The 25,411-nt window shown below is 42.0% G+C and overlaps 1 protein-coding gene across 3 annotated transcripts in view; it reads left to right on the plus strand.

Moving 5' to 3' along the window:
* The window catches only part of rhbdl3 (rhomboid, veinlet-like 3 (Drosophila)), a 59,908-nt gene that overhangs the window by 19,875 nt on the left and 14,622 nt on the right, over positions 1–25,411 (plus strand). For 2 of the 3 annotated variants that reach the window (XM_086211250.1, XM_086211251.1), the window contains 2 exons: positions 19,266–19,490; positions 19,998–20,146. In XM_086211250.1, the coding sequence (XP_086067376.1) occupies positions 19,266–19,490; positions 19,998–20,146 (374 nt within the window). Of the gene's footprint in view, positions 1–12,853; positions 13,013–19,265; positions 19,491–19,997; positions 20,147–25,411 lie in introns of all 3 variants that reach the window. The other variant, XM_086211249.1, reaches the window with a different exon arrangement.

Consider the following 25,411-nt stretch of genomic DNA (forward strand, 5'->3'; position numbering starts at 1 on the left):
ACTTTGAAAATAAATTACGGAGTACTAAAACTAGGAGTGAAACACTCCTATTTCCTAAATCGACAAATTAGATGCTACTTTTGGCTTTCTGATGTTTTTGTGAATGCAGGTCTTGATCTCCAGTATGTAGCCCAATAAAACATCACGTCTGAAGATCATAAAACATGACTGTAAGTCAGCGCACTAGATCGTATTTTTAATCCGGTCTTTTCTGTCACGGCCCTTGCAGTTAAAAAAAAAAAGAAAAATCATCCCTTTATCATAATTACCTGTTAGTCATCTCTCCTCATCTTTTGTCTCTCTCTTCCTGCGTCTTTGACTCTTCAAAGCACTTTTGATTCAACCTGTTCTCCGCCTTCAATAATCAGCTCCCACACAATGAAGCAGGGAAATAACAAGTTCAAGTATGCAGACTGAGCAACACTTGCCCCTGTAGTCTTTCACGGGGGAAAACACTGCTTGTATTCAAACTTGAGTGATGAAGGGAAAAAAGGCGTGTGGGTGAGAGAAAACGCTGGAGGAGCTGCTGTTTAATGAATTATAATGTAGTGCCGTGCTGCTGGGACAAGAACGGCTCTCACTCAGCTTGTTGATCTTGCTGATGTATTTTAATGCAGATTGTTGCTTAATTGACTCAGTTTGTGCCCAGCTGAAGGTTATCCAATGAAGTCTCTGTCACCTGTCTTTGCTGATTGTTCTGTAACTGCATAAATATTGGGGTTTGGAGATGGGTTTTTTTTTTGTTCTTTGAATGATCCCTTTGAGGTCTACTCCAGTATTTTTTGTCTCCTACGGTCCTTTTTGGCTGGACTGGTAACCAGCCCAACAATACAGGAAAAGGACTGTTGCTGAGTGATCAAGCTGCACCATTGGATGCCTCTCTGTCAAAATGAATCCTTGCCAACAGCTCTATATGATATCCTCATGGCTCTGCACATGTTGTCAGTTATGCTCTCAGAGGAGTGTTTACAACTGTTTCACTTGCACCTCACTTTTTTCAGCTAAGAATTTTTTTGGGGAAATTTCAGCCGTGGAAAATATGAAACTCGCGTCATGAGAGAGTCTCACCAGATGGGTTCTCCTGCAGTTGATTTCCAAAGACAAACGCGTCACCTCATTCCTTTACTCCAGAATCAGATGAGTGATTTTACTGCAGCGGTGTCCAAGAGGCTGTCTGTTCATAACCCATCAAGTGGGTCCAGCCTCCGGGAGGCAGAAGTTGGTGACCTCCTTGTTGCAAGGAAACCATGTTGCTTCACTGCAGCTTCCCTCCAGCTGCCAGCCAGAGAAGTGATGCACAGCTGGGACCAGCTCTGCTGCAAGGCCAAGATTTTGCGAAGAGGTTGAACTGGAGGTCCAGGCAGCAGCAGATGTTTCTCCTCCTCTACTCTGACTGTAGGATGAAAGCAACTCACAGATTTGAGCAACTTTTTGCTGCTGGCTGGTTGCTGCTGGAGCCGGTTTTATGTGTTGCCATTCTATTTACTACGGCTCTGCTGCGATCCTCTTCTCTCTGTCCTTATTTGTCCCTGGCCTCAACCTCAGACTCATCCTGTAGTTGTTGTTTATTGCTAAACCAACAGGCACTGCTGTGACATTTCAGGAGCTATTAGAAGTCTTGTCGAGGCATTAGTAATGTCTAGCGTGACGTGGGCACAGCCTTTGCTGGGCTGGCAGGGGCCGTGACTTGCATGGCGAGCTGGTCTTTATGCAAGGCAGAAGGCTGACCTTTTCCTGAAGAATCCTCTGCAACGGGAGAGGGGATGTCTGGGTAATTAATGGTGTGAAATTGTGGCGGCTCCTCACATCCCTCCCATCTGCATATCACACCGCTCTGCTGTCATGGTGTCACTCAGCTGTCAAGTGAGACCACCAGGGGATCTGATGAGGAGAAGCAGGGAGGTATTGGATCTGCCCATCAACACTTGTCCCAGGTGGGAATTTTGTCATATCCTTGAAGAGGAAGTTCACTTTAAAGGCTTGATGATAATGAAGCTAAAGGGAGGAATGAGAGTCTGAGTGACTGCCTGACTCAGAGTCATCAGGGTTTCAGTGTCATAACAGTCAGCCTCAGTTCATTGTTCGTTCCCGCATAAACGAATGTTGTCCTCTGAATGCAGGCACACATGCACTCAGGGCACAATTAGAATTGCAGTTTCTCTCTTTGAATTGTTCTGTAACATTCCTGCATCTTGTCCTCTTCTAAACAGTGACGCTTTTGTGTGGAGAACTCTGAATCTCCTCAAAGAACAATGAAGCAGCCCTCCAGCTAACGGCATTAGTTCCTACTCACACCAGGACCAGAGCGTCGTAGAGATTAGACCTCCTCCTGTCAGATTGACCTCTGAATGTCGTGAGAGAGGTTGGGGATTGAGGTACTGGACATCCGTATAAGTACAGTTTTCTTGTCACTCAGAGACTTTAGTCCAAGTATCAAGATGTAATCACAGAATTTGCCTCAGTCATAAAGTTGGACTTTACAAAGGAATTCTAGTAAAAAAAAAGTTCAACATTACGACTGGCGAATTGTGGGTGAAGGAATAACATGTTGTACTGCGCTTGCACCTCAGTTTTAAACATGAAACGGAATAAAAGTCAAAAGCTCCTCCCTTGTTGAGAAATCAAGGAAAGTATACTAAAATAATACTTGAAGCAACAAACTATTTCAAGTCAACTCATATCCACCACTTTTAAATCAACTTTTGTCCTCCCCCCACATTACCAGTTCACCCTACCAAGCTCTCATGGCTGCTGCTCCACCGCTCGTTGTTTTAATGTGTGACATGTCATTCCCCCCTAGTTCGCCTCCTTCCCGAGCAGGCACCCGTACTGACCAGAGGAGGCGCTACTGCAGCAACCAGGACAAATTCCCTTGTCCAGCTTCCCAAAAGCAGATGTGACTAATTGTATCTTGTACGTCCAACCAAGACAGAGACGACATCCTTTTCCCCTTAGAGGTGAAATGGCTTGTCGATGGCGCAGTACCGTTTTGTGCATTTTTGGCCTTGAAAAAGCCTAACATATATACTTTGAAGTCCAGTAAATACTCCAAGGGGGTACATGAGTGTAGATGTACCTTAGGGTGCAGAAATGGACCCCTGCTGTATATCTGAGGGTGTATTGACCGCTGCACTATCTGGGCCACTGACCACTGCAATAATTTACACACTAAACTTCACACCACTTAAGTTTATACGGTAAAGGTTGCCATCATAAAATATAATTATATGTTTATTCAAGTGTAATAAGAATGTCGTACCCGTTATGGGTGTTTGCTTTGGCAAATATATCAGGAAATATAACTCTGTAGTATAAAAACAAAAAAACAAAAAAACTTCCATTTCCAGGATTTTCATCCATGATTGCCCTGCAGTCTCGAGTGTGTTGTTTGGGGTGATGTCAGCTGCCAGTCAGAGTTTGACTTCTTACGCCTCCATCACTGTGCTGCCCCTCCCACTCAGAGCTGCCGCCCACTGACAAGCTGTCGGCTCCACTCAGCTTGAACTAGTCTCCTAAATGAGGCCAAGTCTGGGCCCCGCCAGTGGGCATGACGATAAGCCCCAAAACCACAGAGCGTCTCCTGGCTTATGGTGGCCAGTAACACTGATAACATGCTCTCTCAGCTGTCAGATGTGTCGAGGGAGTGTGCGTGTGTGTGTGTGTGTGTGTGTGTGTGTGTGAGAGAGAGAGAGAGAGACAAGGACAGTATCACGGAGGAAACCCCGCTGGTGTCAAGGTCACACTCTGAAAAGCCTGATTAACATGAGAAGGTGAGCTTGTTTCTGTTGTACCTGCCATGTCACAGTGTGTGTGATGGCCAGTGAATGAGGTGCTCATGATCCTGCCTGTATTCCCTGGTGTTTCACAGTAATTAGCAGAGAGACTAACAAGCTTTTGCTGCTCTAACAAGGCTGGCTTTTTTATTAGAACTGCTAATTGGTCTATGTCAAGGGAATACGATGGCGTTGTGTTGAGGAAGCACCGGGAAGCTAAGGAACTGTGTACGGGACGTGTGTGTGTGTGTGTGTGTGTGTGTGTGTGTGTGTGTGTGTGTGTGTGTGTCTGTCTGTCTGTCTGTCTGTCTGTCTGTCTGTCTGTCTCCTCATCTGTTATCAATTATGGGGTCTAGAAACTTGGAGCTGAAAATAGTTGGAGCTGATGAGCATAGACTCTGGTTTTTGGGGATTAAGGTAAATTGAGATGGTTAAGTGGGTAAGATGTCAATACAGGTGCCCAAGCAAACCCTTGATGCAAATTTTCGCCACATTTTGGTAAAAATTCCAAGTTATCACACTGTTTTCCATTATAACCTAGTTTCCATCTCAATGTGAAGGGAATCTTTTGAAAGTTTGGAAAAAAAAGCTAATTAGAAGTTACATTGTGGAGCAGATGAACTGCGTGAGTTTTGTTGGAAGATGGCGGACTAGAGAACGTAGCTTAACATGGTAAGTAGAGTTTACAACCTGAAAGCAAAACAGGTAGTCGCTGTTGCAACATATGCACTATTATGCATATTCTTTCCACGGATGAGACAAAGAAATATTTAGGTCTCCTCATCAGTCCACATGTATCTGTTGTTGTTGTTGTTGTTGTTTTCAGTTGTATTGTCACGTGTTCTGGAGAGACTGAAATGACGCTGTTAGAGTTCAATGTACATCAGAACTTATTCAACAAACGTGTCTCTATATGTGATCATTTGTTCATTCATTCTTTTTCACATAAGCCAAGAACCACTTCCAGTGAGTGTAAGACATTTTTGACAAAATTAAGAGGATTTTCTTTCAAATTTTGACATTTCCACCCCCCTTTTCTGATACAATACATCAATATGGCTTAAAACAGGGTGATGTAACCCAGCTATCGACTGGATTATGTAATACTAGGAACAGTATTTAAACTGAAGGTAGCAATAGAATATCTGAAGTTATATCAATTCCACCGCAACATATTTCCACGTTATATATTTTACAAATATGAACACAGCTATGACATCTATATGAGATGCCCATCATGAATTAGCTGTATAATAATGATGCTACGACTAAAAATCAAGCATTTATGTAGTGATGCCGTCTGGTAGAGTGAGTCAGTTTCCGCCTCTTACGTCCGATGCTGGTTAGCAGAAGGCAGAGTTGTTTGTGGCTCGTATTCCTTCAATCCATTGACAGTGAACACATACAAAAAAATGCACACAAAGCCAAATACACACTGATAAACACACTGTAACATCAGAACCATTAGACACCCTGTTGCTCAGGTTAGACATGCTATTGCACCCTCTGCAAAAACCATGTAACGGGTGTCGCCGTGCTGATTATATGGTCACGCCTGCTATTCTGCATCAGCCTGGTGGAAGATGTTATTATTAAAATGTGTGGCATCAGGAATCCTTGCTGACGCCTCAGGCAGCTGCTGTGGTTTATGTTCCTGCTCATGTCTTTGTTCACCAACATACCTTCGCTTCTTTTCCAGCTCACCTGCGGTGTCTGACATCAAGAGGGATGCTAGCTTTGGGATAAGACCCCTTCCTTCATGTTCTGGTGCTGCATGACTGTTTGATGCCTGTTACTGCATGCATGAAAAACTGGAGGATTGTACATTTTAATTCAATTAGAGGACTCAACAAGGGATCATTTTCTTGCTCATCACAGAGAGTTAAATAATCGCTCGAAAAGGCTGAGTGTCAGCACAGTGAACGGCACCTGGAACTCAGTCACCAATTGTAGATTTTTGGTACTTTACTTTGTGTTTTATGCCCAAAATTTCAAAAAAAAAATAAAAATAAAAAATAAATAAATTCAGGTGGACTGCTAACTTTAGCTGCCAATGGACTTCCAGGCTGTCGAATCCATTTTTCTCTGGTCGTGTTTACTGGGACAACAACAGTAGTCCTATGAAATGACCTGTGTAACTATAGCTTGAATACCACTGGTCTCGCTCCTCCCGCCTTTCTCTAAATTGTTCATTTTCAGCATTCTTTCAGGTATCAAAATTAAGCGACTGAGTTCATTCTGAACATGGCAGTACCAGGCAGTTTGGTCAGGCCTTAGATGTATCCGGCCTCGTACCAAGATCGCTCCTAGGCAACATTTTGTGATGATGCGGTTCATTGTGAGATCCCAGGGTGCATCTTGTCTGAAATGGAGGTGATGCTGCTATCAAAGGGTTTTTGGGTTCAATTTTCTGCTTATGCAGCATAAATTATTGTCAGCACTGCAACTACTGATCTTCCTTTCTTTCTTTCTTTCTTACGTAAAAATTTACAATATAACATCATCCCACCGCTGAGTAGCCTGAGGCACTTTGGCTTTAGCACTTTCCATATCCACTGAGCATGTGCACAACATGATAATCACATGTCAGCTGTCACTGCATCAGCTCTTCAGTACATGAGAGGTTTTAAGGTGCGTGCGTGCGTGCGTGTAAGAGGATTTGAAGGTGGCCAGGAGTGAAAGGATAGTTACTTACCGTCTCTCTTAATTGACTCAGGTCACCCACGCCTCCTTTGTCCTCTTAGTTGGGTTATTACAGCTGTAGACTGGAGCTCAGAGTGACTGGACAGTGACCCGTACCAGCCGAGGTCAAAGGCCATTGGAGGTGCCAGAGATCAGGCCAGGCTGAGCCTGTGATCAAACCATCTTCAGCCACCTTCTGTCAGACTGTAGCTTTAAGGGGTTTGGGTGCGTGACTTGTGCTTTTCCGTCAGTTATTTCTCTCCGTTACAGTGAGAGATGACAGTGCAGGTGGGATCAGAACTCTCTCAAGACACTGAAAGGTCAAACAGCAGCAGAGAAATTATGGTTCAATACACACGTTGAACTCCACACTCAAGTTTATTTTCATACTGCAAAATACCTCACAAATTATTTTAGGGATCATTACAAAAAAAAAAGAGTTAAATCTCTTATTATGTTTGTGCTCGCTTGAATGCACCTGACATAAAGGAAATAAGTCAAATTGAAATGAAATCTCCATAATGTAGCATTATGTTGAAAATGCACAAGAAGTTTTATGAAGCTCCTGCAGAAGTTGGATGAGATTTAATAAAATTTTAACTTGTTTTGAGGATATTTTTCACTGTATCCTTCTCTATATATCACATTTGCCCACACCCCTTTCCTTAAGGCTGCATTAGTTGCTGAACTCCCTGACCCTCGCAAACTGCCTTCCCTGTACTTCTTTAATATTCAACTGTATGAAAATGAGGCTGAAGACAAAAAGACTTGCATTGTGTCGCATCTCACCCAACATTCCCCACTCTCCTTTCTCCTTTCTGCTCCCTCTCTCACCCTCCCCACTCTCCTTTCTCCTCCCTGCTCCCCCTCTCTCACCCTCCCCACTCTCCTTTCTCCTCCCTGCTCCCCCTCTCTCCCCCTGCAGTTTTTATCCTTTGCACTGACATCAGGCTTCAGGGAAGCTGTCAATATGAAAGCTTATTTGGGTTGTGAGTGTTTTGGGTATTAAGTGTGCATGAGGATTTGTGTGTATTTGTGTGCGTACTTATTTAAATCTGATGGATTTGCATTACACTGTTTTCAAAATAAGCCTCACAGATCGCAGACAGTAACGTACAGTTACGAATAAAGTGAAAATTTACTGGAATACAACTTCTAATATCCAAAAATGGAAGAAAGACTACATTACCTAAAAATCCATTCCACTTCCAAATAGCTAAACACTTTTTTACTGCATTATTGAAGTGATACTTCACCCAAAAAGTGTTATTATATCATGCATTACTTCTTTCTGACTCCAGAATGCAGAAAGAGCCAGCCACGTGGATTTAGCATGAAGCTAATGAGGCCCCGTAGTCAACAACTACAAACAAAAGCAACGTCTATTTGTAAACTATCAAAGTACGAACCAAGTTTTCTTTATCCAGCTGCATTCTCAGCGAGCCACACACACTTTGAAATGAGCTCAAAAATAAACACACTTCTGGATTCACAAAGAAGTGATGTAGTTGTGAAAAAACGTCCTCAAGACATCTATTTGTGAGCACTTAAAAGGCAAAATTTTGTTTTTTGGACAGCTTTGGAGCTGAGAAAATATAACATGGTGTTATTTGCTTGTAAAATAAATAAATAGAAGCTATTTGATATACAGTATGTAATTCCAACCAAAGATGAAGCCTCTGCAGGCCCTGACGATGGCAGCGTCTTTTCATCCGGCCTGCTACTTTTATGGATTCATGTACTCCAGAAACAATCTGGAAGCGTTTGTTGTGACAGCACAGAAGCATTTTTTTCCAAAGGCAGTAAAATAGCAGTTTTTAGATCGAAAGATTGCTTCCTGACATCAATACATGCTTTTTATCTGTTTGTATTATAGAAAAAATCCTGTTTTTCCTTATTTTGACTTGGTCTCTTCCTCCCTCATACTCTGTTTCTTGCCCGTCCCAGGTCTATAATCTCTCTTGGTCTCTCTTTAGGCGGCGTTGGATTCAGTGCTACCTCAGAGTTAGGAAATGATCAGTAATTAGACTGAAGAAATAGGTTAACCCTTGCATGAAATTGTCATCAGCGGCCCTTTTGTTGAGTGTGTGTGACCCTCTGCAGCTCCACCCAACAGTCAGCCTGTTGACTTCAGACGCTGCTCACTCAACTATGAAGCCCGTGGTGTCGTAAACTGCAGCCAGGGAATGTTTGTGTGAGGAAAAAATGAATTCTAGCTGCCTGCATCTGGGAGTGACAGGAGAGGAGATAACTTTTATTGAACTGTTTATTTTTCTTCTGATGGAGCTTGCGTGTTTACTTCAGAGAGAGAGAATGTGGGGTAAGGGTGGAGTGAGGCTGAGGGGGGGGGCTGATTTGTATTTTTGGTGTGTCTGTGTGTGTGTGTGAGGGAATATTTGAGGGCAAGAGATGGGGGAGGTGTGTGGTGTGAGGGTCGTGGATTGGACTGTAATCCTTTCGTCCTGGTTGGAAATAACCCTGCACAGTCTGGGACAACAATATGACACAATATGATAATAGGGACACACACACACACACACACACACACACACACACACACACACACACACACAAAATATATTGTCTCAGTCATTCACTGAATGTTGAGACTGGATTTGGCTGTTGTTTCTTCATCATGAGAAAATGTCCTCTGCAACACAAGGTTGGTTATTTCTGTAGAGCCTTACTGACGTTTTTGAATCAAGGGTGTGTGTGTGTGTGTGTGTGTGTGTGTGTGTGTGTGTGTGTGTGTGTGTGTGTGTGTGTGTATGTGTGTATGTATGTATGTATGTGTGTATGTATGTATGTGTGTATGTATGTATGTATGTATGTGTGTATGTATGTATGTATGTATGTATGTATGTATGTATGTATGTATGTATGTATGTATGTATGTATGTATGTATGTGTGTGTGTGTCAGAAACAAAGATGTTTTGATGTGCATTCAGTGGGCCTATATTCCACGCGAGTCAACAGTGAGCAGCAGTCTGGACTTTGATACTGTTATTTCTGTCTTATTACAGAACATAGGAATTATTTCCGCACCTCCCTCCTTCCTCCTCCTACTCCTTCTCTGTCAGATGTCGTGCAGCAGATGGCTCCCGTTAAGACCGGTTGTCATTCCTGATAGCTCACTTCTGTTACTTGCTATCTTTGAATGACTTTCCCGCTAACACCAGTTGATGTACAGATCCAATTTAGTTAAAACAGCCGTAAGTTAATGTGATGTGGGAAAAAGTATTCCAGACCGATTTTCAATTAGATCTAAAAGTCATTATGTAATCCTGCATGTGTCAGAGGATTTGGCTATTATGAGCTCATTAGATGGTGTAATGGGGAGTATATATTAGAGGAAGTAATACTCGTCATACCGAGGGTGAGATGTCTTTAGTGACTGTAGTAATTCTGAGTAGAAGAGAGTAAATCGCAAGTAAGTCAGATGACGTGTATGTAAGTCAGCGAACAAGAGACCAACAAACAGCTTGTGTTTGATTGCTGTTTTGCAGACTTATTTCTTCTCTTTTTGAAAGCAAAATCATTCCAGGCCTGGTTGTGAATTAATTAGTTATCAATGTTGATCAAAGGAATGTGCACATTCATTTATACATGATAACATCCTCAGCAGGTGCAGGTCGCTCTTCACGGTAGAATTAATAAATGATGACATGTTCATTTGTTGGATCCTGTGATAATATTATAATACGTCTATACAGCCTACATTGCAACTCCACAAATCAATTAAAAGGGCTGTCTCATTGGAAAGGCAATTTCTTACTGTAATCACTGAGGTGAAGGGGAGAAAATACCAATTTTCATTTTTAAACTTTTGCATAAATTTTACATTTAAATTAAGTGATCAAATTGATCATCCTGCTCAAGCAGGATATAGTTGAGCTCAGTTATAGTTGACATGGAGTGATCCCAGACACAGTCTTTGTCTTCCCTTTTGCACTCCGGACAAAATATTCCTTCCATTAATGGTCTTCCTCTGCATCTTGGATGTGTCCCTCTGCAACAGAACAGACTCAATAACATTCATCTCTTCTGAGGGAGGGGCTTTGTGTGTGTGTGTGTGTATTTTAGTCCAGTTTGCACACTCCTGAAGAGCTGTGCTTTTTGACCTCTAAACAGCAATACGCTTGCCAGACTATCGAATAGGAAGCACGAGTTTGAGGATGATTCACGTGTTGAGTATATGCCAGACATCCCTGAAGTCACTGTATACATTTAATTAACTGCAGCTACAGGTGTATAACATCAATTTTCAAGGCAAATGTGAAGGTACCGACATTTGTCCCCTTGAACGGATGGAAAAACGCCTTCTCACTGAGAGTAATGTTGAAAAACAAGACCAGACAGTGCCAAAACTTCTCCTCCCTGTTGTCATGTGATGCAGCACAGAGACCCTTTGCCAGCCTGGTCTTCCTCACAGTCTGCCAACACACACACACATACAGCAAACACACATTTCTATACACACACGCACACACACACACACACACACACACACACACACACACACAAACACACACACTCTCTCTCGCTCTCTTTCATGTATTTCACTATTTCTGGTGGGTGTTGGAATCTGGCAGGCACCTCATTTTGTCTGAATGTCAAATCTTTATGCATGAATGTGTTGTATTTACACAGCGAGACGTGGTTACATTCACACACGTACATATGCAAATATACAAATGAAAACTCAGCTATGTAAAGAGAGGTAGCAGCTGTTTACTGCATTCACAAACAACCTGACATTCATATCAGACATTCAAGTTTTATACTGATATACATTGCCGTTGCTGTACTTGAGCGCATAATATTGAAAAGTGTTTTGTTATTGTCTCTTTGCCTTTCTGCTCTGTGCAAATGTGGCTGCCACATCTCAGTATGATTCAGGTCAACACCACGATAAACCACAACCTGAAAAATAAACGTGTGGTTAACGTGAAGGTCATTAGTTAAATTAAGACCTCCAAAACTGCACGTTATCATCTTTATAAATGCAGAATTCATGGCAGAGATGTTGCACCAGATCACATTGTACTGTATAAGTGGACATATATTCCAGCCTTTTCTTTTTGAACCTGTGTTAGATCGAGAGCAGCTTGGTTTGCAGGAAGCTCAATTAGCTACATATAGTCTGTTTCTTTCAAAATGCAAATTAAATTAATTACTGCATATTTGCAAATGGCTGAAATTGTATTATAATACCAGCAAAGACAGACTTTTCATGCACTGATCTTTTCTGGGTCAATTTAGCTTTCATAACGTGGGTTATTTCAGTCTTGAGGACAAAACATCACATTTAGTTCATATCTTTGTTCTTTAAATTTACAAATAGTGCACCTTGGGTAGATAATACAACTTTTTCATGTAAGAACAATTGCTTGGTATCTTTTAGTTTTATTATTTCCTCACCGTCCTCTTTCCTATCTAATAGTGTCAGGAGTTATTATAATACAATGCCAAAATTTAATTTTCATGACAATATCTTCTGATTTATGGAGTGATAAAAATGTATTTTATCTATAATAAAACAGATTGATATGATAAGAACTTGAAATGAGAAATTTAAACCTGACTTTGTCCACAGGTTTGCATTTCCGCTCCAGAAATGTGTGCAAACGGGTACATTTTTATTAGAATATTTCAATGTAGCGTCTCAGAAAATGTGTAATACTGAAAATAATTGCTTAAATCCATTTTTACACTCTTCCCCTTTAGTGTCTCTTGGAAGATGCAATGAGTAAAACTTTTCACATTTCTATGTCTTAAAAGTTAAGCTAAATGCCACAGTATGACAGCCATTAAGGAAACGAGGAGACAAGGATGTGTGTAACAACCATCTTGGGGGCACCAGAACCGTAAAGAAGTGCCGGACTCTTTTCATATTCAAGTACTGAAGTAATCGCTGCTCTGAAGCTCTGCTGAATTTCCAACTTTTCCAATGTGTTGGCTTTCGTCAGAGTATTTCCGGTGTTTTTCAGACATGTTTCAAAGCTTTTTAGATTTGTGTGTGTGTGTTCTGGCTGGCTGGTATAGTTATGCATTAATACCAGCCTATGGTGCTTAAATGCGACACCCAGTGTCATTTCAAAGTGAAATCCAAAGCTGTTAACATCTTGACAGTTGGGCCTTTTGCATTTAATTTAGAGGGTTTTTTTTCCCAAGACCCTCCAACAGCTTCTGATGGTGTTTTGTTCTTGTGGTCTTTTGGCTGCGTGGGGAATCACGCGCTGATCGACGGCTCATTTGATGTGTTGCGTGTGTGGCGTTGGTTTGTGAGGTCACATTTAGTTCAGAAGATGTTTTTTCTTCACATCAGTAACTGAAACAGATTATATCAAGTCTTAATCCTCTTGTATCATCTGCTTGTGTTTGTGTTGATCTGCAGTATGACCCAGAGAATTCGGGCTTCATCAGCACCGAGCGGTTCAGGGACCTGTTGGCGGCCCACGGCTCTGAGCTTGACCCCCATAAACTTGAAGTCCTACTGGCCCTCGCCAATGGTAACGCTGATGGAAAGATCTGTTACCAGGATTTTGTCAACCTGGTGAGACATTTTATTACCTGTATTGACTTTTAGTTTTTATATCAAAAGTGTAATGCATGTTGGAAGCAGAGCTAAATGCTAACATGCTCTTGATGAAAATGCTAGTATGCTGATGCTGAGCAGGTCATTTGTGTGAATGGTGAATAATGATCAGTTATATGGAGTCACAGTGGGTTGTGTTCTACTGGGCTGGTTTATTCTGTCGGTGCGTTGAAGTTGGGCAGGACCTTGAGCTGCTTCCGATAGCAAGGCCGGCTTTGCTCTGCCACCATCAATTTGAAAGAGAAGGGTGATTGTTATACACTCTCTGTTTGCTCAAAGTAGACAAAGGCTTGAAAACTCAGTCTTTCATTATTATCCACACCTCACTGTTTAGTCACATCAAACTTGTTCTTCTATTTTTACATCCTGTCCTAAAAGCTGTATTTCAAGATCACCTCAACTACAAGGTCCGGAGTCTTTCTACTAGGAAACGCCTGATGGTGATGAATTCCCCTCTTAATGCTCACGCTGCCCCAGTTTCAGTCTCACCTTCAAACTGCTACCTGCTCACGATTGTCCCGCAAGGTCACTCACTCAAGCGTCTCCAGCTGAGCTTGATGCCTCACAACCTTTTCAGGCTCTGTTTTCCACTGTCTCCTTACTGTCGCTGGGGGGAGGCTGCTCTGTTGAGCCGGGACGGTGTGACGTCCTCTCAGAGGGGAGCTGTGTGGTCGAGGGTCCAGGGTTGAGGGGTGCAGGAGTGTTTATCCATGTCGTCCCCCCCACCTCTTCTTTACAGTTGGTGGTCGGTCCATTCACATCATGTGCTGCCTTCTGTGTTGCAGCTTTAATATTTTTGATGGTTGTGAGGTCATTGTGGAGAAAATGTGTCCTGAAGAAATTTGCAGTGACTGTTGCTGTTTTGTTTTTTTGTTTTTATTTTGGCTAGATAAGGCAACTTAATCAGATGATTGACAGAAAATATAAATAGCTATAGTGACAAAACTTAAAAGTCATCTCACTGCGGTATATTGAAGTTGCGTTAGAGTGTAAATATTATTACATTAAAAAAAAACAGGAAAAATATACTTGAATGGATCTGCTCCCAAAATTTGTGGTATCTTCCTTTGTCCTGGTTTCATAACAGTCTGCCTGAAATTTTTTTTGTAGCTCACTAAAACGCACCAAAATCAACGTCCTTGTTAGAGGCGAAAACAACATCAATGACAAGAAGAATTTCCATTTATTTTTGGAACATTTCCCTTATGTTTGATTTATTGAAAACTAAAACGTGAATTTTTGAAATAGAAATACTGAAAGAATGAAAAGGGCATTTTGATAACTGGTTCATTCTGAAGTCAGTTGGTGGGGGAAATCCCAATGATTTGCAGTTTCTGCCCCTAAAATGTGATGATTCGTTGATTTTAAAAGCAAGATTGCAAGTTTTATATTGTGGGGATTTTGAATTAAAAAAAGTCCAAGGTTGTCACCTCGAATGTCCTTAATTTTATACTCTAAACTACAGTATGAATTGAAAAGAAAAAAATACAAAGGAAAAAAAGAGAAAATAAAATGGAAACTTAATAGCAGATGTGGGTTAAGGTCACACCAAGTGTTGGAGGAGTGAACATCTTCCTAAACATCCGGCAGCTGCCGAATATTCAAAGATAAATGTTCCTGTGTTATCTTGAAGGAAGTTGCATATGCACGCCCATTTTTCTGTGACAGATTTACTATGAATATCTAAAGGAATGTAAGGCAGGTAAATACGATCAGAGGGCAAAGGTTAATGCTCTCAAAGATAAAGAGCAAAGGATCAAAGCCAGACAAAGACTTGCCTGGGCGTTAGGAATACTCCAACGGGTTAAATGGAGGTGCCTGGTTTCGGTTGGTACGTTTCTATCTCTCCAGGGAGACACGTCGAGTAGGAAGGTGAGAAGGAGGGCCAGGAAAGACAGAGACAAAGTGTGAGAGCTTTATTTGCCGTCCCATCTCCCCTTTGCACCGTAGCTCCTCCATCAATGTGATTGTCAGTAATTGCCTGCTCACTGCCTCCTACACAGTCGGCGTTCAAATCACAGCTCACTCCCTCTCTTTACCGCCCGGTCCCTCCATCCAGCTTCGCTCTTTACGTCCTCTCATCCTTTGCATCAGGTTCGTGTCAGTGCTTCTGCCTCATCCATGCCTTCGTTCAACTCATATGTCACACTGGAGTGCAGCCTTCCTTGCATCCATCCTGGGCAGAAATGCTTCAGTAACACCACCCTGCTGCTCATCCAGGGTGCAGTCAGAGCAGAAGCGATGACATAGTCAACATCAAGGTGAACCTGCACGCAGCAGGAGTTGTAGGATTGACTTTTAGTTTAAGTTATTAGTTAAAAAAGGTCTTGCTCAGGTTCACTCTGAACTTGATTGGCATCAGGCACGATGTAAGTATGGTATAGCTATGGTGTACCTCCCAAAATATCTGGTTGAAACTGTGCTTTTCCCACCAGTGGGATGCAAATTTGTTGTGACCACAGATGCACTCATGAATGAGATTTTGAATAAAGCCTTTTTTTTGACCGAATGGTAAAAATGTGTGGACACCCATGCTGTTTTTCAAGGTTTGTGCTCTCTCAGGAGTCAGTGGTGTGCCTCAATTTATTCAACTTGGCGGCACTATGATGTTCTCGAGCCCAAATCCAGATCCTTAAAGAAATGCATTTCCAAATCTAGCTTGGAAGAACAGGTCTTGTCTTGACAAACATCATCAGTGAATTGATGCGCTGATCTTAAGCTCGGCTTTATCATCTCTCTAACCACGATAGGCCGTGTTCACAAAGACAATCGCTGCACTGCTACGTGAATGAATATGGCCTCACCTGTCGTGAGGTTCGTCACCCTCCTTACATTGATGCTGAAGTTAATGCTATTGCTAAAAAAAAAAAAAAAAATAGTGTCATCTATAGGAAACCTGGCTCAGCTTTCCCTTTTCCCTTTGCAAGAGTTGGACTTTATTAGATGTATTTCAATATTTTATCAAAAGTACAAGCCTCCATTAACGCAGCCTTTGGATTTTTAATGCTGGGTTGTTTTCAATCTGTGCCTCCAAGGCCTTCATGGCTGAAAGGGAGCAAATCTCTGCAGTGACATTCTAAAAAATTTGTGGAAAGCCTTCCCAGACAGGCGGAGGCTGTTTATTGCAGCATATTAATGTTAATGGCTTTAGAATGGGATCTTTAAAAGTGACATAAAGTTTGGGTGTAAAGCCCAGATGCGAGACAGCCTCTCTGTCATGTAAAACCGATACTCGTCTTCAACTCTCCAGCCTCCTTCTCTCATAACAGTGTCAGCCTTCTCCTCCATCGCTTCTCTCTGATTGTGTTTATCAAACAGGGAAATTGTCTCCTGACGCTTGAATACCCATTTGTCCTCTTAACTCTCTCTCTCTCTCTCTCTCTCTATCTGTCTGTCTGTCTGTCTGTCTGTCTGTCTGTCTTACGCCCTCTCTCCCTTCTTCCCTTCTTTGCCGGTGGGTAAACAGACAGAATGCGACTCCTTTGTGGTATACAATAAGGAAAGGAATTGCAGTCACTTCACACAAAGAACTGTCTGTCTTTATGGAGCATCAGCTGCCTGGGGGTGGACTGTGTGTATGTGTGGCTATGACATACTTTGGGGTGGGGGTGGGGGGGCACACAAGACTTAAGACCCATTAAAAGGTTGTACAATGGGGAATAAGCTGTGTCTTGGTAAAACATTTTTTTTAATGATTCAAAGTTTGATTTAGTTGTAAGGGTAAGTTTCCTGGAAAAAGTGGTGTGTGTGTGTGTGTGTGTGTGTGTGTGTATTTGTGGTGTGTGTATGCTCAGTTTTGGTTCAAAACCATCATAGCAAGGACAGATCTTGATCGTCAGAGCATTTTTGCTGGTGCTCGCAACTAAAAAGGTCAGTTTAACCGGTCACACTTGGGTTTAGCTTCAGGTTCAAGGTGTTTGTAAAGGGTTGAGGGTAAAGTGCAGTGATAAGAAATGTCATCGAGGGGTCTCACAACTAAAGACAACCGTGTGTGTGCATGTGTGTGCACTCGCTCTAGTGTGTAGTCTCGAAGTGGCCATGGTAACCCGTAATCATTTTCCCAAAGCTGTCCTTCTCTGACATAAAGTCTGAAATAATTGGCTTTCTCTGAAGTTCTCTAAACAGAGATCCCTACAGAGACACTAAAAGTCTCATTAAACAGTGCTAGAAGCTAAATGTTCCTACTGTGATTTCCACTGATATTTTGATTTGCAGCTTTCTTTTTTGTCAGTTTTCTCTCTGTACTCTCATATATCTTTTCAACTCAGTCATACTGTAATGAGAAATTGTGATTTTCATACGTTTGTTTTCAAGCTTTTCACAGATAAGGCCTTTCTGATTAAACGCTCTCCTGTAAGTCGGTGCTTGATTATCACACAGGCAACATTGAGCCTTTGGCATTTCAGTAATTATATCCCTCCATGCGTTCATTTGAAGTTTAGAGCTACTAGCCAGGATGAAACATTACATATTTTATCTGTTCTATCAATCCCTGCCCTTACTGAAAACAATGTCAATCAGTTTTACTCCCTTAATATCCGCTAGCTGACACACCTGAGATTCCTGCGATCCTCGAGACACAAACACAGCAGAAGAACTGAGTTATGTGGTGCAGCGTGAAGACAGAGATGAAGGAAGGGGACTGTGGAAGGGAAGTGGGACCGGAGCCCATCGCAGCGTCATGGAGAATCTCATAAAAGCACAGCAAGTGTAATAAAAGCCGGAAAGCTCAGAGGCAACAGTGATTTGGCCCCGATGTTGAGACAGCAACTATGAAGCAGAATCTCACTATCACTAAGGGAAAGCTAACATTTGGCAGTTTTATTTCTTCATTTTAGTTTGAAACATACTTTTTTTTAAAAAATAGTTCCAGTCCCCATTAGGATAGCTAATTTTAGTTTTGGATTTTCAGACTTTTCATTGGACTCTTGTGATTTCGTAATTCTTTTTTTTTTTTTTTCCCATCAGCGCGCCATTTTCAGTAATGTGTATTACATTTTCTTGCGTTTCATCAAACCCTGTTTAAGCTGGTTGCAGCATCATTTTGAAGCCATGTTCCTCTTGTGGCCTTGTGTGCTTTATGTCCCGTCGCTCTCTTTTTCTCTTGGTTTGTATCTAGTTTGTTTATTAGGCTTCAACAGCAGCAACCCGGTTCTTAGTGTTGTCCAACCAGTCTCTTCCCTGCCTTTGTGCACTTCCATATGTATTTGGTTTCGTTTTTATTTTAGTTCTTTGTTTTGCACGTCAGGCTTTGTCCGACTGTACTTTACTTCTGGGCTTAGTATTAGTACCAGCATAAATAAGTCTTCCTATGTAGTTGTCGTTTACTTTCTGGACTCTGGACTTTTTTCTTTTGTCTTACATTAATAAACATCCGCTTCAGTGACCTGCTGGCCTGTTGCTGTTGTCTGTGTTTGGGGCCACCTGCCTCCATTCCACAGCTGCATTCCTGACGTATATGTTTAAGAATGCCGTCTGGGTCCAATCTAGAGATCTGGTCAATATTCACATGCTGATGGTCTTTTTTGGTGGTAAAACTGATGCTCCTTTTTTAGGATGGTGCATAATTATACAGTATGATGAATAATCGCTCAAAACCTGTCATTTTATGAACATTTGATCAGACAGAAACAACTAACCATGTCTCCCATTGTCTGTGTGTGTGTGTGTGTGTGTGTGTGTGTGTGTGTGTGTGTGTGTGTGTGTGTGTGTGTGTGTGTGTGTGTGATGTTATTGAGGACGTGGATGTTAAGGTTGAAAATGTGTGTTCACAAAGGAAATTGTGACTGAAAAACTTTGAATTTTGATGGATGGCAGTGCTTTTAAAACGAGAGCATGAAGTCATTTTGTCAAGTGAACGTAGCAGACAGGATCATTTATGTCTGGAAGAATGATAAACTACTTGTGAGGTCCCTGCTGCTTAAAAACAGGCATGTATGTTGGAAGTAACCCCCAGACAGGGATAAAGAGAGTTTACTGGTTGCTAGGTGACGATACAGGCATTTTGTTGCCTGTTGGGAGTCGGTCAGTGTGTTTGACCGAGGAGAATAGGGTGTGTGTGTGTGTGTGTGTGTGTGTGAGTGTGTGTGTGTGGCCTGAACCAAGAATACCCATGTGATGAGGCTCTAGTTGTACAAAGAGTTTTTCTTGAACCTTTCAAAATAAAGCATCACCAGGAATTCATAGGTTACCTTTTTGCTCTTTTCTCCAGATGACTAACAAGCGCTCCAACAGTTTTCGGAGGGCTATTCTCCAGGGCAGCAGGCAGCTCAAAGGCTGCAGTCTCAGAGATGAAGTCGGCTTGGGACTCTCCCAGCGCTTTGTCCGACATGTTGCCTACGAGACGTTGCCTCGCGAGGTCGACAGGAAGTGGTACTTTGACAGCTACACCTACTGCCCCCCACCCTGGCTGATCCTGGCTATCACCATTGCTGAGGTAATAGCAGAGGTAGACCCGCGTGTCTTTTATTTTCATCCAAGTGAACTCATGCTGACCCCAAATTTGTTTGTATCCTTTGCCCAACGAGCAAGCTGAACAGAAAGTACACGTACACAAAAATATAGATTTTTGGATATTTTAACTTAACAAAGCACCCAAAGGACACACAACATCCATTAAAAAAAAGGGTTGTTTGTGACAATTCCTGAAGCCTTGAACAGAATAGCCCAGTTGTCCTTGTTAAATAATAATTACTCCAAAATGTTCAGAACTTGCTGATTGAGTCTCTTATCTTCTCTCATCTGATGTTATCTAACTCTTGTAAATAGGCGAATAAATGAAGTTTTATTTAGTCTGTTTAGAGTTTTCATGCTAAGCAACATTTCATTGAATGTAATTTCATGTGTGAATAGATACAGTCAGGAGTGACTCTTTCGGTGTGTGAGTCTACTTTTTTCAATTTCACTTTCTAATATTTGTGTGTGTGTGTGTGTGTTCTCTCAGGTCGCCGTGTTCATGTACTACGGGTTTCAGCTGGACCGCTTGGTCTTGCAGGTGTCCAGCCCCTCTTTTCTTAAGAGTCCCCTCCCTTACCACCCGCAGCTCCGAGCCCAGGCCTGGAGGTACCTCAGCTACATTTTCATGCACACTGGGTGAGTTCGCATTCTACTGTTTGATTGCTACCGTGTGATAATTTCCCTGGTGATAAAGTTGAATGTTCGTATGACCAGAATTTAAATCTCAACCCCTAGAAATTCTTCAATCTCATATTTTTCACGAGGTGAACTCGAGGAACCTCTGGGATATGTTCACGTCTTTGAGCAGAGTGAGTGTGACAGCAGTGATAACAAAAATAGCGTGACAGTGACGCCTCGGGCCGTGTGGGTTTATGCCATTTAAAAAAAAAATGGAAGAACGTCATTAAAAATCCACCGTGCAATTAATTTTCAGTAAAGCTGACAGCAGTTCAATTATCCTTGAAAAAGAAATGGAACTGAGGAATAGAAGCGAGATCAATGAAGGATTGTCAACTAATATTAAATCTTTAAAAGCTGATCTGAGACCCGTACAGGTTCAGTAACACGCGATCACGGTCCGCCAGGTCAGGGTGGTTCGTGTTCTACCACACCTGTTCTTAGGGTTGTTTATCATTATGTGTGACACCTGAAATGCATGGAAAAGTGTAGTTATGAGATCAAGAAGTGATTTTCACTCAGTGCCCCAATGTTTATTTGCAGAGCTCTAACGTGATACAGTAACGGAGGACGAAGTGCGTATACTGTTATAGCTCAAAATGGAATATAATTGGGGGCCAGCAGTTCTTGGATTTGGCCAGGTCAGGCTTTCAGTTTTCCAATAATAGTCGGCTCTGGCTCCGGGTTGTACATTTCCAGGTCTCTTTGGGTTCGGGCATTAATTTTATGACCTGTGTTCATGAAATTCCTCAAATTCAGTGTATATTTAGAAGCAAATACTTTAACAACTGATGGATGATGCACTGGGATGTAACAAATGATTTTAATGGTATTATTGAAGTAATGTGTTTACATTTTACAACACTGCCATTATATTTGAGGGTTAAAAGCATTTTTCTTCATAATTATGGTTCTTTTTTAAAAAAGAAACCGCTAGCTATTGAACTTGCAGTCCTCTCCTCTCCTCTCCTCTTCCTCCTCTCTATTTTATTATCACGTCAGGCCAGGCCATGCAGGTTTAATTGCCCTTTTGGGTAAATCAGATCTAATGAAATGGTCCTTTAATTACAGCAGGAAAAGCTGAAGGTGGGTGAATGACAGCTGCTGGTGAATAGATGAACTAGAGGGCATAAAAGGGAGGCTGGGGTGATTAGCATGCATTGATGACACTTCAAATCTTATATGACTTTGTGGATGTTTGCTGAAGTAAACCAGTAGCAGGACACGTATTGAGCTGGGAAAAAAAACCCAACGTTAAGCCTAAGTGGAGCTCTTGACCTGCTCTGGTGAAGTCTGAAAATAATCTCCCAGGTAAAAGCAGTTTTGTACAACCTTGTGACATTTTAGAGTCTCTGAAATAACTTTTAAGGTTTCAAGAGCTCCTCATGGCATACGGCAGATGATTTCGTGCTCTGCCATATATTCTATTACGTTCTTTTCCATCAGTTATTATTGTCATGCAGCTTTCAATGCAGTGAAAATTTGCCAGTCTTAGAGCTTAGAGAATTAATGTGGATGTATCGTTTACTGTCATGGAAATAATTTTAGAAATTATGCTAAAAACTTTTTAAAAAATGATGTATTGTGATAACCTCCACTGAGGTTGTACATGTATGACTCATAACTGCTGAACAACCTTAGCCTCTGAATTAAGTATCACACAGCTTTATTGAATCCTTTTGAATGAATAATCTACATGAGTGATGTAGTAGTGAGCCTTGAACCAGCAGTAAGGAGCAAAACATCCACCCACTATAATGGAGTCAGAGCCAGAAGGTTCCTGGATTGTGTATTACATTATCTTATACCCCTTTCACACTGAAACATGTGTGTCAAAGCGGGGTTTTTGTACCCGCGTTTGCTCGGCATTAGGACGCATTCAAGCTTCCAGCAGACGCGGGTCTGAATTCCCGCTGTGAAGGCTGCGTGCCTGTGTTTTTCTCTCTCGTGCGTCATCGCGCTGACAACGTCATCATGGCGCGTAAAATTGCACCGGAACACTGAGAGGTAAACAAACAACAGCATGGACATCGTTGAGTCCAACGCTCCCTCAAAACGCCGGTGATGTTCCCATAAATCACAGCGTCCCGTACAGCTGTAGGAATCTGCTGGATCTCCTCTTCACCGCGGATGATGAGCCATGATCGATAAAAAAGATGTGCAAGATCGCTGTACAAGTTGTTTATTAGCACGGTCGCCTGCACAGTTCATGTTAGGGTTCACAGTTGGTGGGAGTTTCCAAGCATGACGTTGATTAATTCACGTAAGATAGCACTTGTGTAAATTGTTTGAAAAAAAGGAGTGAAATAGACTCTTGGGGACATCAACAGGAAGACTGATCTTACGGCAGAGGCCTAAACTTTATTGAGAGATGAGTGAGCAGCTCTCACAGTGCAGCCCAGCCCAATTTTTATTTTTTTCCCCCAGAGCTTCCACAATGACAGCCTGACAGGTGGCACAGTAACAAAATCAGAATCTGACAGGAAGATAGATCTATGTCAGCGGGTCATATCACGGGAAACACAACTCAGGTTGCCTTTTTCACACTGCAGGCGAGCCAAGCCGAGGCGAGCCGCTAAACACCCGGGTCGCTCGGAGGGTTGGTGGACGCGGGTCGAAATGCCGAGTTTCGGAGTGCCAAAACACCCATGTTCATCCGTGTTTTTGGTGCAGTGTGAAAGGGGCTTCAAACAGGGTACAGGTTACAGAAGAATAGGTTGTATATTTTACACTTGCCAATTCATTATGCACTACTAGATAAAACAAGGTATACTACGTATAACAGCCCAGAAGTAAATTCTGCCTTTTTTAGAATTACAATTTCTCTATGTTCAGGAAAATAAATCAAAGGTGCATGCCATCTTGAATGTGACAAATAAACAAATAATGTGATCCCTTGCTGAAAATATTGGTTTTACATAAACTGTCCAATAATATTCACATAGTCTGGAGTTCAAAGGCAAAAGAAACCCCACTAATTAGGCTCAGTGTTGCTCTGATCATGTTACATAAGCAATGAATGTTGGTTTTGACGTTATATTTTAGAAGGATTGTGGGTTTGTTTCACTAGAAGTGTCAGAAAAAGTGCCATCTAACCCTAATTAATCTGAGTAATACACCACACAACATTGAGAGAGTGATAAAAGTGCACACACTGGTCTGCTTTTATGGATAATATTAACCTTCCCATCACTATTTATTACCCAGTGGCCTTGATCATACTCAGTGTTTGCACATTTGCACACAAACATTAAAAAAAATAATCCCATCAACAGCTTAGCAACACTGAGCTCTCCAAAATCTTCACACCAAAACACAATGTAAATATCAGCCACCAAAACCGAAAACACACACACACACACACACACACACACACACACACACACACACACACACACACACACACCTTGCTTTTTCTTTCAAATATGGCTTCTTTGTCGCGGTTGTGGCAACTCCCGGAAGATTAGCGACCTGCAAGATTAAACCATGAAGACATGAACATTTTGCAGTCAGATATTTGCTCCAGTTGCATTTGGTCTTCTTCAGTCTACTTTTTGCTATCGGAAGTGAAAGCATATTCATGATTAATGGGTAAAGCCAATGATTTTACCCATTAATGTCTTCCACTGCACAAAGTGAGTTCGGCTTGACTACAAAATTGACAATTAGCCTGATTTGAGGCTACGTTAGCAGCTGGTAACCTGAATCTGTGCAGCTAAGAAGGAAAATACTGTGCACGTTGCGTTAAGGGCGATGTAGACAGCAAGTTTTGACAAGCAAGAGAATGCATGAAATAAAAACACTGCATTACAAATGCAAGTCAGTTTACCCTTGAGTCAAGTGGACGTGAGCACCAAATGTTAAGTCCCACAAGGCCTTATGGAGATGTCACGTTAGGCACAGAAGAGGCAGCAGCTGCACTTATTTTGATGCTGTTCAAATTCCTCATCATGAGTCAAACAACGTCATGTGTCACGTGAGTGATGTTCACACCACAGCTGAGAAAGCTAGGAAACAGACAGACATGGCCAGCTACATCGATGAGGAGTCGTTGTTGAGCTTCTCTTCAAGCCTGCTGATGTAGTACTGTAGTAGTACTGTACCGTCGAGGCTGGACACGTCCAGCTACAGTATGTGATAGTGTGACACTTCAGGACACATTGGAGAAACTTTGATTCCTAGTGTACTAGTGATGCCTGACATGCAGCGACAAGAGTTGTGCTTTTTAGCTTCCATTGAAAATTCTTTATTGGCAGTGTGAATGCAGCTCAATGCTACATCGCTGGTGCTTTTCTTTAATGGTGCCATCTGTGGTAGCTGAATGTAACACTTTTAGTATCTACCTCTGTTTTATTCCTCATAAATAATCTTTTGTTTGAAGAACATACCCATCGGTGCTCCTCTTACTTTACTGACTCCCAATCTCTTCATCAGATTGATTTAGCTGAGATGCTGAAAACTGTTCTGATGTTTTCTGGTGAGTCAGGGATTAAAGAAAGAAAACAAACCCCAGATTAAATAGGGCAGCCCATCCTTCACAGCCTAATTTAAAGATAGCTGCTGTTATCTGGAGTGGAGTTGTCCTTGTTCATGTGGGCGAGCTGCTCCCGGCTGATCAATATCCCCCACTGTCTAACTGATCACTGGAACGATTCTCTATGTTAGTAGGCCAGGTGGCAGGTTTGTTCCAGACTCAATAGGTTCTCGTCCTGCCTCACTTTTACTGGTCTGGTAGAACTGTTTATGAACTTATTGCTTAGGAGACAAATGTTTGCAGTCATTTCTATAAGGATGTAGATGCTGTAGTTGTTTTGAGTTGAAAAAAAAAAAAAGAATCAGGACACACAGCAGTCACCAGCTGAGTCTGTCAAACTCTCTAACGGGGAAGAAAGGAGACTCCCAAAGCAGGCGTCTCTGTCTCTCCTCTTTGTCACTGTCATTTATCTGTCGACACATTTGAAATGAAAATGTCGATATAATTCAGACGGACACAGAAAGAGAACATCTGTGTTGATTGAGGCCAATGAGAGGCAGTGATTAAGGGGGATGGGGGGGTTGCTGGATCATACAAGCGACTGTCCGTTTGGATTTTGCTGTGACACCCAAATGTGTCTTTGCTGCTGACTGAGGTTTGGCCAGAAGAGCACCCCAGCCATGAAGGGCGCACGCACGTGTGTGTGTGTGTGTGTGTGTGTGTGTGTGTGTGTGTGTGTGAGTGTGTGT

The sequence above is a fragment of the Aulostomus chinensis genome, chromosome 8 (assembly GCF_037954235.1).
Source record: "Aulostomus chinensis isolate RoL2024-O1b breed Wild chromosome 8, RoL_Achi_v1.0, whole genome shotgun sequence".
Taxonomy (NCBI): Eukaryota; Metazoa; Chordata; class Actinopteri; order Syngnathiformes; family Aulostomidae; genus Aulostomus; species Aulostomus chinensis.